The sequence below is a fragment of the Mytilus californianus genome, unplaced genomic scaffold, assembly GCF_021869535.1.
Source record: "Mytilus californianus isolate M0D057914Y unplaced genomic scaffold, xbMytCali1.0.p SCAF_5, whole genome shotgun sequence".
In the NCBI taxonomy this organism is placed as follows: domain Eukaryota; kingdom Metazoa; phylum Mollusca; class Bivalvia; order Mytilida; family Mytilidae; genus Mytilus; species Mytilus californianus.
The window spans coordinates 67,252,387-67,266,025 of NW_026262701.1; the positions used below are offsets into that span (position 1 = coordinate 67,252,387).

A 13,639-nucleotide genomic window follows, 5' to 3' on the forward strand; every position below is an offset into this window, starting at 1 on the left:
AATCATGAAATGCAATAATATACAGTTCATAACTTTTAATGAGGTAGATGCAAGAAATTTATTAACCCAAGCATCATATGATGACACTAACTGAAGAATGTTAATATTTTTTTTCTTGTGTTAAAAAAACTAGTATCCACAGAATTAAAAGTCATTTATTGACTTATCCTCAACATATGTTTCCCTTTTGCTAACATGGGTTTAATTTAGCTGTGTGTTGTCAGCTGAAAAGTATATATCTTCCCACTAAGTAGACATAAAATTACCACATGTGTCTGTAATTTAAAGAAGAGTTCATGAACATATAAACAAATTTGTGAACTGGGTCAATAAAGACCCTATTCTCAAATAATACTTGAGCTTGTGCTTTTTTAATTATCTGATATTTTTTTCTGCAATCATATCTGATTAACTTTACAAATAGTTTGACAATGACTACCTTATATGTTAGGTTGTTCAGATAAAAATCACTCTTGCTAGAGATTGTTATATCAGTCATTGTCAGGGAATTACTCTTAGAGAACAAGGTATGATAAAAATAATACACAAGCATTAATAAAATATTGTTTTTTAATGTCTTTCATCTGCATTGCTGAGTATGTTTTATGCTTTCGTTGTTTTATCGCTCATGGATATATGCACATCATCTCTTAAACTTTTTCTCTGTTCTGCTTTTTCCTAATCTATGCATTTAAATGTTTTGACCAACAACTCAACTTTAATATATCTCAAAATCAGTGCTATTGAAGGCAAATTAATCTATTGAGATTTAATGAAAGAACCTTAGTGAGCGCACTCACATACCCCACGTCCCCACATTGTCATTGGAGAAATAAAATAAGTGTAAGAAAAAAAAATTGTATCAGAAAAAAAAATTGAATCATAACTTCCTGTCAATATGCACATCTACATAGTATGTCCTTATTATCTACACAGTTTCATGAAATTCTGTTGTGTGGTTTGAGAGGAGTTGCAATGACAAAAGGTTGCAGTAGTATATTGGGCAAATAAGTTCAAAGGGGCGTAACTCCTGGAAAAAAAATTGAATCGTAATTTCCTATCGATATGCACATCTATGTAGTATGTCCTTATTATCTGAAAAGGTTTCATGAAATTCTATTGTGTGGTTTGAGAGGAGTTGCGATGACAAAAGGTTGCAGTAGTATATTGGGCAAATAAGTTCAAAGGGGCATAACTCCTGGAAAAAAAATAGAATCGTAATTTCCTATTGATATGCACATCTATGTAGTATGTCCTTATTATCTGGAAAGGTTTCATGAAATTCTGTTGTGTGGTTTGAGAGGAGTTGCGATGACAAACTGTTGCAGTAGTACATTAAAGTAAATAAGTTCAAAGGGGCGTAACTCCTAGAAAAAAAATTGAATCGTAATTTCCTGTCGATATGCACAACTACATAGTATGTCCTTATTATCTAATAAAATGCTTCGCTGGGCGCAGCTTGATACGACCGCAGAGGTCGAACCCTGAACAGTTGGGGCAAGTATGGACACAACATTCAAGCTTGATACAGCTCTGAATTTGGATTGTGATTAAATATTTGACACAGCATAGGTTCTGACACAGAAAGAATGTGGTCTAAGAACTTCAATTTTTTTAATTTACCTATTATGGTCCAATGTCCAAAATCAAAATACATGGTTAGATTCAGCATATCAAAGAACCCCATATATTCAATTTTTGTTGAAATCAAACAAAGTTTAATTTTGGACCCCAACTTGAACAAACTTGAAAACTGGTCCCATAATCAAAAATCTAAACACATGTTTAGATTCAGCATATCAAAGTACCCCAAGAATTCAATTTTTGTTAAAATCAAACTAAGTTTAAATTTGGACCCTTTGGACCTTAATGTAGACCAATTTAAAAAAGGGGCCCACAAAATAAAAAATCTAAATACATGGTAAGATTCAGCATATCAAAGAACCCCATATATTCAATTTTTGTTGAAATCAAACAAAGTTTAATTTTGGACCCCAATTTGGACCAACTTGAAAACTGGGCCAAAAATCTAAAATCTAAATACATGTTTAGATTCAGCATATCAAAGAACCCCATATATTCAATTTTTGTTGAAATCAAACAAAGTTTAATTTTGGACCCCAACTTGGACCAACTTGAAAACTGGTCCCATAATAAAAAATCTAAACACATGTTTAGATTCAGCATATCAAAGAACCCCAAAAATTCAATTTTTGTTAAAATCAAACTAAGTTTAATTTTGGACCCTTTGGACCTTAATGTAGACCAATTTAAATAAACTGCTTCGCTGAGCGCAGCTAGATACGCCCGCAGAGGTCCAACCCTGAACAGTTGGGGCAAAAATGGACACAATATTCAAGCTTGATTCAAGTCTGAATTTGGATTGTAATTAAATATTTGACATATTATAGGTGTCTGAATAAATGTATTCAAAGAACTTGAAATTGGTTATATGAATTGAATTTATGTTCACTTAAAGATTTCTTGCTGTTGTGCAATACTTAGTAAATCTGTTGTCAGACTATAAACAAATAAAGTATAATTAATTCTCAATGTCATATTAGAAATTTATGAAAATAAAAAGGGAGCTTACATCAATAGATATAAACAATTCACCAAAGTTTCATGAGAATTGGTGACAGCATTTTTGAGTTATTGTCAGAAAACTGGAAAATCACCCCTTTTTAATGAATAAAACCCCATAACTCAGAAATGTAAAATGTAAAATTTATAAAATTCTAAAGGGAGCTTACATCAATACATACAAACAATTCACCAAAGTTTCATAAGAATTGCTGAAAGCATTTGTGAGTTTTTGTCTGATAACTGGAAAGTCCCCCCTTTTTTTATGAATAAAACCCCGTAACTCGGAAACGTAAAATCTAAAATTTATAAAAATCAAAAGGGAGCTCATGTCAATAGATATAAACAATTCACCACAATTTCTTGCAAGTTGGTGAAAGCATTCTTGACTTATTGTCCGAAAACTGGAAAATCCCCCTTTTTTTAATGAATAAAACCCCATAACTCGGAAACGTAAAATCTAAATTTTATAAAAAACGAAAGGGAGCTCACGTCAATAGATATAAACAATTCACCAAAGTTTTATGCAAATTGGTTTAAGCAATTTTGAGTTAATGTCCGACATGTTGACGACGGACAGACGGACGGACAGACGGACGGACGGACAGACGGACAACGGTATACCATAATACGTAACAACGGTATACCATAATACGTCCCGTAAACGGGCGTATAAAAACGGGACCCAAAATTAAAAATCTAAATACACGGTTAGATTTGGAATATCAAAGAACCCCAATAATTCAATTTTTGATGAAATCAAACAAAGTTTAATTTTGGACCCTTTTGACCTCAATATGAACCAATTTGATAGCGGGCCCACAAATAAAAAATCTAAATACATGGTAAGATTAAGCATATCAAAGAACCCCATATATTCAATTTTTGTTGAAATCAAACAAAGTTTAATTTTGGACCCCAATTTGGACCAACTTGAAAACTGGGCCAAAAATCTAAAATCTAAATACATGTTTAGATTCAGCATATCAAAGAACCCCATATATTCAATTTTTGTTGAAATCAAACAAAGTTTAATTTTGGACCCCAACTTGGACCAACTTGAAAACTGGGCCCATAATCAAAAATCTAAACACATGTTTAGATTCAGCATATCAAAGAACCCTAAGAATTCAATTTTTGTTAAAATCAAACTAAGTTTAATTTTGGACCCTTTTGACCTTAATGTAGACCAATTTGAAAACGGAACAAAAAATTAAGAATCTAAATACACGGTTAGATTCGGCATATCAAAGAACCCCAATAATTCAATTTTTGATGAAATCAAACAAAGTTAAATTTTGGACCCTTTGGACCTCAATGTGGACCAATTTAAAAACGGGGCCCAAAATCCAAAAACTTAATACACGGTTAGATTCAGCATATTAAAGAACCCCAAGAATTCAAGAATAAAACCCCATTGAAATTGATCAAGAAATAAGCAATTTATACGAAGTATCTTCTTTTGCACAATACTGTGCAATTGAATATTTCTTGCTATTGTGCAATACTGTACAATTGACAATTTCTTGGTATTGCGCAATATTGTGCTATTGGATATTTCTTGCTATTGCGCAATACTGTGCAATTGAAGATTTCTTGCTATTGCGCAATACTGTGCAATTGAAGATTTCTTGCAATTGTGCAATACTGTGCAATTGAAAATTTCTTGCTATTGCACAATACTTATTATATAATAATTTACACATCCTGTTTGGTGTGTATCTCCTACCATATCATTATTATTTGCTTTTAAATATTAATCAGAAATAACCAACTTAAAATGGAAAATTTTAAAAGAAAAAAAAAAGGAAAAAAAGAAAAAAAAAGAAAAAAAAAAATCCCCCCCCCAAAATTTTTTGAACCCCCTTATGATTCATCACCCCCAAACTCAATCCCAGCCTTCCCTTTGTGGTATGGTACCTTGCAGTACAATTTCAGAGAGATCCATACACTTGAACACAAGTTATTGTCTGGAAACTAGAAAAATGCTTATTTTTGGCCCCTTTTTGGCCCCCAATTCCTAAACGTTTTGGGCAATTACCCCCAAACTCAATTCCAGCTTTCCCTTTGTGATATGGAACCTTGTAGTACAATTTCAGAAATATCCAAACACTTACACACAAGTTATTGTCATGAAACTAGAAAAATGCTTATTTTTTTCCCCTTTTTTGGCCCCTAATTCCTAAAATTTTGAGGCAATTACCCCCAAAATCAATTACAGCCTTCCCTTTGTGATATGGAACCTTGTGGTACAATGTCAGAGAGATCAATACACTTACACACAAGTTATTGTCTGGAAGTTACAAAAATGCTTATTTTTGGCCCTTTTGGGCCCCTAATTCCTTAACTGTTGGTACCATAACCCCCAAAATCAATCCCCACCTTCCTTTCGTGGTATTGAACCTTATGGTAAAATTTCATGGAGATCCATTCACTTAAACTAAAGTTAGAGTGCGAAAACCAATGTGTCTTCGGACGACAACGACGACGACGACGACGACGCCAACGTCATACCAATATACGACCAAAAAATTTTCAATTTTTGCGGTCGTATAAAAAGGTTTCGTGAAATTCTGTTGTGTGTTTTGAGAGGAGTTGCGATGACAAGAAATAGGACTGACGGACTGACGGACGGACAGACTGACAGACGGACGGACGGGTCAAAAACATTATACCCTCCGCAACTCGTTGCGTGGGGTATAATAAAATTCAAATATGAACAAGGCTAATACCAGGTCTGGAGATGCATTGCTGCATGAAATTGATTGAGATAATATGTATACTGTAGCATAACTGATCATTCTCTTTCACTGATGCCAAGAAAAATTTTCCTTGTACAACGAGTGTTGTAAAATTTCAAACTATTGGCAAACAGGAAGTGGCTACATGGTAGATCTAAAAATTGTTAACTTACTACAAATCAACATTATAAAGCTGCAGACCAAATATAAAATTATTCCCTTTCATAGAAGCGGAGAAAACTTAGATGAAAGTTTTATTTCGGGCAGACAGATGACAGACGGAGTTGAGCGGTTACTAGACCTGCTTTAGCCAATGACGTACCAGGTGTACCTTCCTGGTTTAGATTTGGTTTATTGGATACTAAATTTCAATGTTTTCTTGGTCTATGCTTAGATGTACATTCCTGGATTAACTTTTGTTTGTTGGATACTAAATTTCAATGATTTCTTGGTCTATGCTTAGATGTACATTCCTGGATTAGCTTTTGTTTGTTGGATACTAAATTTCAATGATTTCTTGGTCTATGCTTAGATGTACTTTCCTGGATTAGCTTATGTTTGTTGGATACTAAATTTCAATGATTTCTTGGTCTATGCTTAGATGTACTTTCCTGGATTAGCTTTTGTTTGTTGGATACTAAATTTCAATGATTTCTTGGTCTATGCTTAGGTGTACCTTCCTGGATTAGCTTTTGTTTTTTTGGATACTAAATTTCAATGATTTCTTGTTCTATGCTGAGGTATACCTTCCATGATTAGCTTTTGTTTGTTGGATACTAAATTTCAATGTTTTCTTGGTCTATGCTTAGATGTACATTCCTGGATTAGCTTTTGTTTGTTGGATACTAAATTTCAATGATTTCTTGGTCTATGCTTAGATGTACTTTCCTGGATTAGCTTTTGTTTGTTGGATACTAAATTTCAATGATTTCTTGGTCTATGCTTAGATGTACATTCCTGGATTAGCTTTTGTTTGTTGGATACTAAATTTCAATGATTTCTTGGTCTATGCTTAGATGTACTTTCCTGGATTAGCTTTTGTTTTTTGGATACTAAATTTCAATGATTTCTTGGTCTATGCTTAGATGTACTTTCCTGGATTAGCTTTTGTTTGTTGGATACTAAATTTTAATAATTTCTTGGACTCAACATGGGATTTTCGGTACAGACCTGCTGCTGCTGGGATTTAAAAAGCACCCCATTCATATATTGAAGTCTGTTGAAAATTACGACCCATAAATATATATCAAGGCAAAATCAAAAGCCATTCATGCTTCTCAGTTATCACATGTGCAATTTTTTACACATTAATTTGATTTAAACAGATAAAACAGCATTAATACAGATATCTTATTGAAAGACATCTGTGTATACCTTGATATAGGAAGAGACATACCCCACAGCATTTAGACTATGCCTAGGTGTACTGTCCTGAAGTAGCTTTTGTTTGATAATTATCTAAAATTCTTTTTCTTGGGTGTACTGTCCCTGATTAGTTTTTGTTTGATAGATATTTAATTACAATCTATACATGTTTCTTAAGACTTCCATGGCAAAACTGTCCTGGATTAGCTTTTGTTTGATAGATTTCAAAGATATCTTGACTTTTCATATTGATAGATAATAAATTTCAAGAATTTCTGTGACAATTCCAACTATGAAGTAGTAATGCAATACACATATTTGCTTGCTATTTTAATTTTATTAATAGCAAATGATAAATTCATATGAAAACATATTCTAGTTACAAGTCTTTTTGAATTTGAAAACAATTTTATATGACCTTAAAATCTACTTGATTCTATAACTTAAGATCATCTTACTAACCAGGAATTTCATACTTTTCCCAAATAAAACTAGAGGCTCTAAAGAGCCTGTGTCGCTCACCTTGGTCTATGTGCATATCAAACAAAGGACACAGATGGATTCATGACAAAACTGTGTTTCGGTGATGGTGATGTGTTTGTAGATCTTACTTTACTGAACATTCTTGCTCCTTACTATTATCTCTATCTATAATGAACTTGGCCCAGTAGTTACAGTGGAAAATATTGTGTAAAAATTTACAAAAATTTACAAAATTTATGAAAATTGTAAAAAATTGACTATAAAGGGCAATAACTCCTTAAGGGGACAATTGACAATTTTGATCATGTTGACTTATTTGTAGATCTTACTTTGCTGTACATTATTGCCGTTTACAGTTTATCTCTATCTTTAATAATATTCAAGATAATAACCAAAAGCTGCAAAATTTTCTTAAAATGACCAATTCAGGGGCAGCAACCCAACAACGTGTTGCCTGATTGGTCTGAAAATTTCAGGGCAGATAGATCTTGACCTATTGAACAATTTAAACCTCGTCAGATTTGCTCTAAAGGCATTGGTTTCAGAGATATGAGCCAAAAACTGCATTTTACCCTATGTAGTATTTTTTAGCCATGTCGGCCATCTTAGTTCGCGGGCAGGGTCATCGGACACAATTTTTAAACTAGATACCCTAATAATGATTGTGGTCATGTTTGGTTAAATTTGTCTTCGTAGTTTCAGAAAAGAAGATTTTTGTAAAAGATTACAAAAATTTACGAAAAATGGTAAAAAATTGACTATAAAGGGCAATAACTCCTTAAGGGACTTATTTATAGATCTTACTTTGCTGAACATTATTGCTGTTTACAGTTTATCTCTATCTATAATAATATTCAAGATAATAACCAAAAACGGAAAAATTTCCTTAAAATTACCAATTCAGGGACAGCAACCCAACAACGGGTTGTCTGATTCATCTGAAAATTTCAGGGCAGATAGATCTTGGCCTGATAAACAATTTTACCCCATGTCAGATTTGCTCTAAATGCTTTGGTTTCAGAGATATAAGCCAAAATCTACATTTTACCCCTATGTTCTATTTTTAGCCATGGCGGCCATCTTGGTTGGTTGGCCAGGTCATCGGACACATTTTTTAAACTAGATACCCCAATGATGATTGTGGCCAAGTTTGGTTAAATTTGGCCAAGTAGTTTCAGAGGAGAAGATTTTTGTAAAAGTTAACGACGACGGACGACGGACGCCAAGTGATGAGAAAAGCTCACTTGGCCCTTTGGGCCAGGTGAGCTAAAAAATCTGAAATTTGTTCAAGTACACCCATTCATTTATTTCACACTTAAATAATGTAGTGATAAGATCAACGTCACAAATTCCACGTAGTCATCCATTTCCTGATGGACATCTCCTTATTCTTATATAAAATATCTTTATTTACCATCTTCTTGACAACTAGTTTTGTAACAACATCAAGTATATCTAGATTTGCCCATTCATCTTCAGTTAACTTGGAATATTCAGTTTTCTCTCTGTACCTGCAAATCAAAAGCAATCCAAATATATACTGATAATACAGGTATGCAACACCCTACTTCATTTGAATAACGGTATATCAAATCTAAAACTACTGAAAGTTAATCTGTGCACTTACATTTACATAGCATAATTTACTGCAACTTGTTTATTGCAAAGAAAAGTAGCTTTGGTAGATAATATTTATTGTAAGCTCTTGATGCTCTTTAATTTTTGTCACATAATTAAAATATAAATTAAGTTTTGAAACTAACGATGAAAAAAATGGATGAGTTAATTTTGTATGAAACAAAATCTGCATTCTTTAGATAATACCATGAATACATAAACATGATGACAGTCAATAATAAATAAACCGCCATATTTTTTTTGGTCACAACTATTTTCTATATGATGTGTATGCATAAACAACTGATTGGAATTCTTATATTATTGCAACTTATTACAGTCTATAAATACATCACCAGTTTTCCTGGAATGTAACAATTTTGCTACTTTATTGATTGCATCAAAAGATTATTTGTTTTAAGTTTTATTTTTTGTTTTTACAGGAGGGCATTACCGAAACTCAAGACCTGATGAACACTTTAAGCTAGTTGTTGCTCTGTCCTGCAATCTTGTCATTTTTCTCTCTATTCAACAACACTTTACAAATACATTTTAGTCTGAAATATTCTGCTGCCACTTTCTGTCTTCAATACTATTATTTTTAGTTGTTTTTCAAGTATTTGTGGTGTTACCTTTTAAATTTGGTGGGTCTTCCATTCATCAGTTCTTTTTTTGTGTGTATTTTGTACATGAATAGAATTTTGTATTTCATCCTGTGAAGCAGACGTCGACGCCTGTTAAACAATTAAAGACAACAAAAACTCTAGTAATCATATATAAGAATTAAAGGGAAAAGTACAACCGAATTAGTAAATCTTATAGGATAACATAACTTTCAACAGTATTTTGGAACATGGTGTGTATATTCAACATTTTCCTGGATATACAGAATTTGGTTGATGTCATGGGTAAAATGGAAGCACAAACAATTCAAGCCAGAAAAATGATGCAATGTATGTAGTAAAATCTCAAATTAAAACCTTTAAATAATCCCCAAAAAGTCAACTGCAATTGTGCAGCATTGTTGTCAATAACTCTAACAGTCAAACACCATCCTAGCAAAAGTGACTTCCCATATACATGTAATATCTAATACATAATAACTTCAAAATCAAACAGAGTTATAAAATTTATTGAATATGTATTGAGCTGTTTTAGTTACTTAATAAAACTTACACTTTGTCAATTAATAGTTTAGCATCATTAAGGCAGAACATCCATGGCTTGAGCTGTTTTAGTTACTTAGTAAAACTTACACTTTGTCAGTTAATAGTTTAGCATCATTAAGGCAGAACATCCATGGCTTTGATATAAATGTTTCCAATCCCATTATGAATGGTCCAAGTGAGAATATGTGGATGTTGTGTTCTTGTTTTTCTAGAAACTTCACATTCTTTGATAACCATATGTCCACACATTCATCTGGAAAAAAAAAGCAAATTGTACCTATTTCAAAATATTAATGCAGTGATGCACATTGTATATGCAAGTCTCTCGTATGATGACCTTGATCATTCAATTCATACCAAACATGTAAAATTTAAGTACTGCAATGATTTTAAATTTAGAATATATTTCAGTTTTTTTTTTGAAAATGGAAATAAATCTTTAACAAATAGTTTTTCCAATTCATGAAGAATGTTGACCTATAGTATATTTGTCTTACCATTACAATACTTTTTTGGTTCCATTAAATAAAATCTCAAACAACTTCGACTTGTTAAAAATGTATGTAGTGTATAAAAAAAAAAACAATGGAAACTTGTAATTAATTTTGATGTATTTTCAAAATGTATTTTACATAAAGGAAATTGTAAGAATAAGATAAACTGAAACTAATACTGAATGTGCTTATGTGAAAATTTTTGAATAATTATATTCATTATAAGAACAATCTTTTCCCTGAAATAATTTCCTGCTGACTTACTATTTCGCTCTCCATATTTGCATTTCTAAATAACATTTAGCATAATTCCCCTTTGAATCATATAACTGGGCATTATTTTTTTTCTGTTTTCTCACCTTTTCAGTATTTTTAAAGATTTTCAAATTAAAGTAGAATTGTTTTTTAAACATAAATCCTGAATGGCAAAAGTGAAAATCATCATTATTGAACTTGAACTCAATTAAGTCATCAGTAACAAAGTATTAAGATTTGAAAAGCTGTGGTTGAATGGTTCATAAGAAATTACATATAAATGACATAAAGTTACTTTTTCCAATCTTTTATATCTCCTAAACAGCAGAAGTTAAATTGTCAGTATTGAACTTGACCTCCACTTTGGTCATTAGTAACACCATATCAAAATTTGAAGAGCATTGGTTGAATGATTCATAAGAAATTGCATGGAAATGATATAAAGTACTATTTTCCAATCTATCAAGGGCCATAACTCCTGAACCCTAAAAGTGAAGATTGTCAATAGCACACTTGACCTCATATTAAAATCTGAAATTTTCTAATACACAAGGGTTATGGAACACCTGAACTGTGAACTGTAGAAGTGAAAATTATCAATATCAAATTAAATCTCCATTTTTGTCATCAAAAACAACATATTTAAATTTGAAAAGCATTGGTTGAATGATTCATTAATAATTGCAGGGAACAAAAAAGTGCCATTTTCCAATCTATCATAATCAAGGACCATAACACCTGCACTGTAACAATAAAAATCATCAATATCAAACTTGACCTTCATTTTGTCATCAGTAATATCATATAAATAAAATATATATTAAAAGCATCTAATGGTTCATAAGTTATTACACAGGAACATCATAAAGTGTAACTTTCCAATCTAAAAAGGACCACAACTCCTGAAAGGTAGAAGTAAAAATTGCCAGTATTAAATTTGACCTCCATTTTGTCATCAGTAACTACATATCAAAATTTGAAAAGCATTGATTGAATGGTTCATAATAGATTGCACTCATATCTATTTATTATTGGTACCAAACAAAACCAGTCCTTTACAAATCAGTGAGGCATAGAACTTGAGGGCTATTAAATCTAACGTTGAAAAATATAATAATATAATACCATTAGTTTTAATCACTTTCACATCATCCTCTTCATCAGACGAAGGAACCAGAGCAGGCACATCAGAATCTGAGTCTGACATATTGTCGTTTAAATGTTCTAAACTCTTCACTGTAAAAGGAAAAAAAAAACGTAATGTAGATAATTATATATTTGAATTGTAGTTGCATTCTTAGGTCAGTGATAATATTTTGACTTGCTACAATAATTGTACTGTGAAAATTTTAAACTATTTCTGATGTGGTACAAAATTTGATTACATGACCAGTTTATATCATGTACATGAGGATTATGATGAGCCTCACCAGTACAATACCTGAGATATATATCTGGATATGTGCAAAGTGTGTTCCTATAGACCCCTCAACTACACTTACAAAGTGGTGAAATTTTGATATTTTTAGTAAAATAAAGATTTATTTTTATGACACAAACAAATTTCACCACTGATTTATAAATGTGTTTTTTTTTTTTACATCTTACAACTACAGCAATTACATACATGACATATTTTATATTTATCAATTCAAAATGGTTTAAAAATATTTTTCTTTATGTTTTCAATTTACATTTTCTAAACATATAACATCATCATTTAAATGTAAATATCAGGTGATCTGAGTGACCTATTTCAAGGTTGAAGCAATGACATATTTTAAAGAAATACATTTTAATCATAAAATAAAACATAACAGAGTTACTAAATACAAGATTAACATTAAAAAATGTATACAAGTGAGAGAAAACTTACTTGCTTCAGTCACTTGTATATAGATCCCAGGGAAATGTTTGGGGATTCCCCTAATCTAAAAATAGTCATCTCCTACGTTACCTCTCAGTGACAAGAGGCAGGAAATAAAAAGATGAAATAAATGTGATATATGCGGGATTTTCTTAGAAAATTAATTATGAACTTCCTCAATCCATCTTCATGATTTTTTTCATGGAGTATTTTTTCTTTTGTAGTACCCTACTGCTATATATATATACATGTATATATATATGTTTATTCTGATCTTATCAGAAATGAAGTTTCTCTGTTTTATCATTAATAGTACAGAAGGAATTTGGTTTATCAATTATGATATACTTACTGTTCAATGATAAAAATTCTCTTTTGTTTATAGTGAATATCACCACTTTATAATCAATGTATAATTTACAAACACTAAATGTTATGCATGTTATTCTGTTCTGCAATAAATGCACTTCATTATAAACCAATTTAAAAATAGAACACTGAAACTATGGAATGACCCACAATTTCTGAAGCTTTCATCAATTATAAAAGCATTTCCTTTATATAGCTATAATATCATGTGACAAAGTCAGTATAAGATCTCAATGTGGGGAATCATGAAAACAAAGAATGTCCACTTAATAAAATTCCTAAACTTGACTGTTTATTTGTAATAATAACTGCACACACTTCTTTATCGTTTGATCAGTTGTGTTAACCAATGCCAAAAATAGATCAATGTAACCACAGAATTACCCAACAGTAAAAATAACCATGCAACCAAAGTGAGGCAAAACAATGCAGCATGTCATCTGTAAATTTACAATACAATTTAAATATGTATTCTACCTTGTCATGCTTGTACACAAATGTATATTTAAAGGGATTCTCTTTACATGCATACATTTGCATATTCAAGTATCATACATCAGCAAATTCAATGGCACTTCTAACAGTACAATATAAGTTTTTACACTTGTAAAAATCTTGACGATAATACATATTTTTCTGTGTACTTAAAATTCATCAATAAATGAATACATTTAAAAACTTACTGTCAATTTACTT

The 13,639-nt window shown here is 31.4% G+C and overlaps 2 protein-coding genes across 3 annotated transcripts in view; one reads left to right on the forward strand and one right to left on the reverse strand.

Moving 5' to 3' along the window:
• LOC127701283 (uncharacterized) overlaps positions 1-2,330 on the forward strand; it is a 526,465-nt gene extending 524,135 nt beyond the window's left edge. The window contains exon 7 of one of the 2 annotated variants that reach the window (XR_007981970.1): positions 2,316-2,329. The gene's annotated coding sequence lies outside the window, so the exon portion shown is untranslated. Of the gene's footprint in view, positions 1-2,315 lie in introns of both variants that reach the window. The other variant, XM_052205148.1, reaches the window with a different exon arrangement.
• The window catches only part of LOC127701260 (E3 ubiquitin-protein ligase TTC3-like), a 111,729-nt gene extending 99,103 nt beyond the window's left edge, over positions 1-12,626 (reverse strand). Inside the window, exons 1-4 of the mRNA XM_052205084.1 lie at positions 12,584-12,626; positions 11,833-11,943; positions 10,046-10,211; positions 8,587-8,683 (exon numbers count right to left, since the gene is read on the reverse strand). Of these exons, the coding sequence (XP_052061044.1) occupies positions 8,587-8,683; positions 10,046-10,211; positions 11,833-11,943; position 12,584 (375 nt within the window). The 5' untranslated portion in view covers positions 12,585-12,626. The remainder of the gene's footprint in view (positions 1-8,586; positions 8,684-10,045; positions 10,212-11,832; positions 11,944-12,583) is intronic.
• Positions 12,627-13,639: the final 1,013 nt, after the last annotated feature.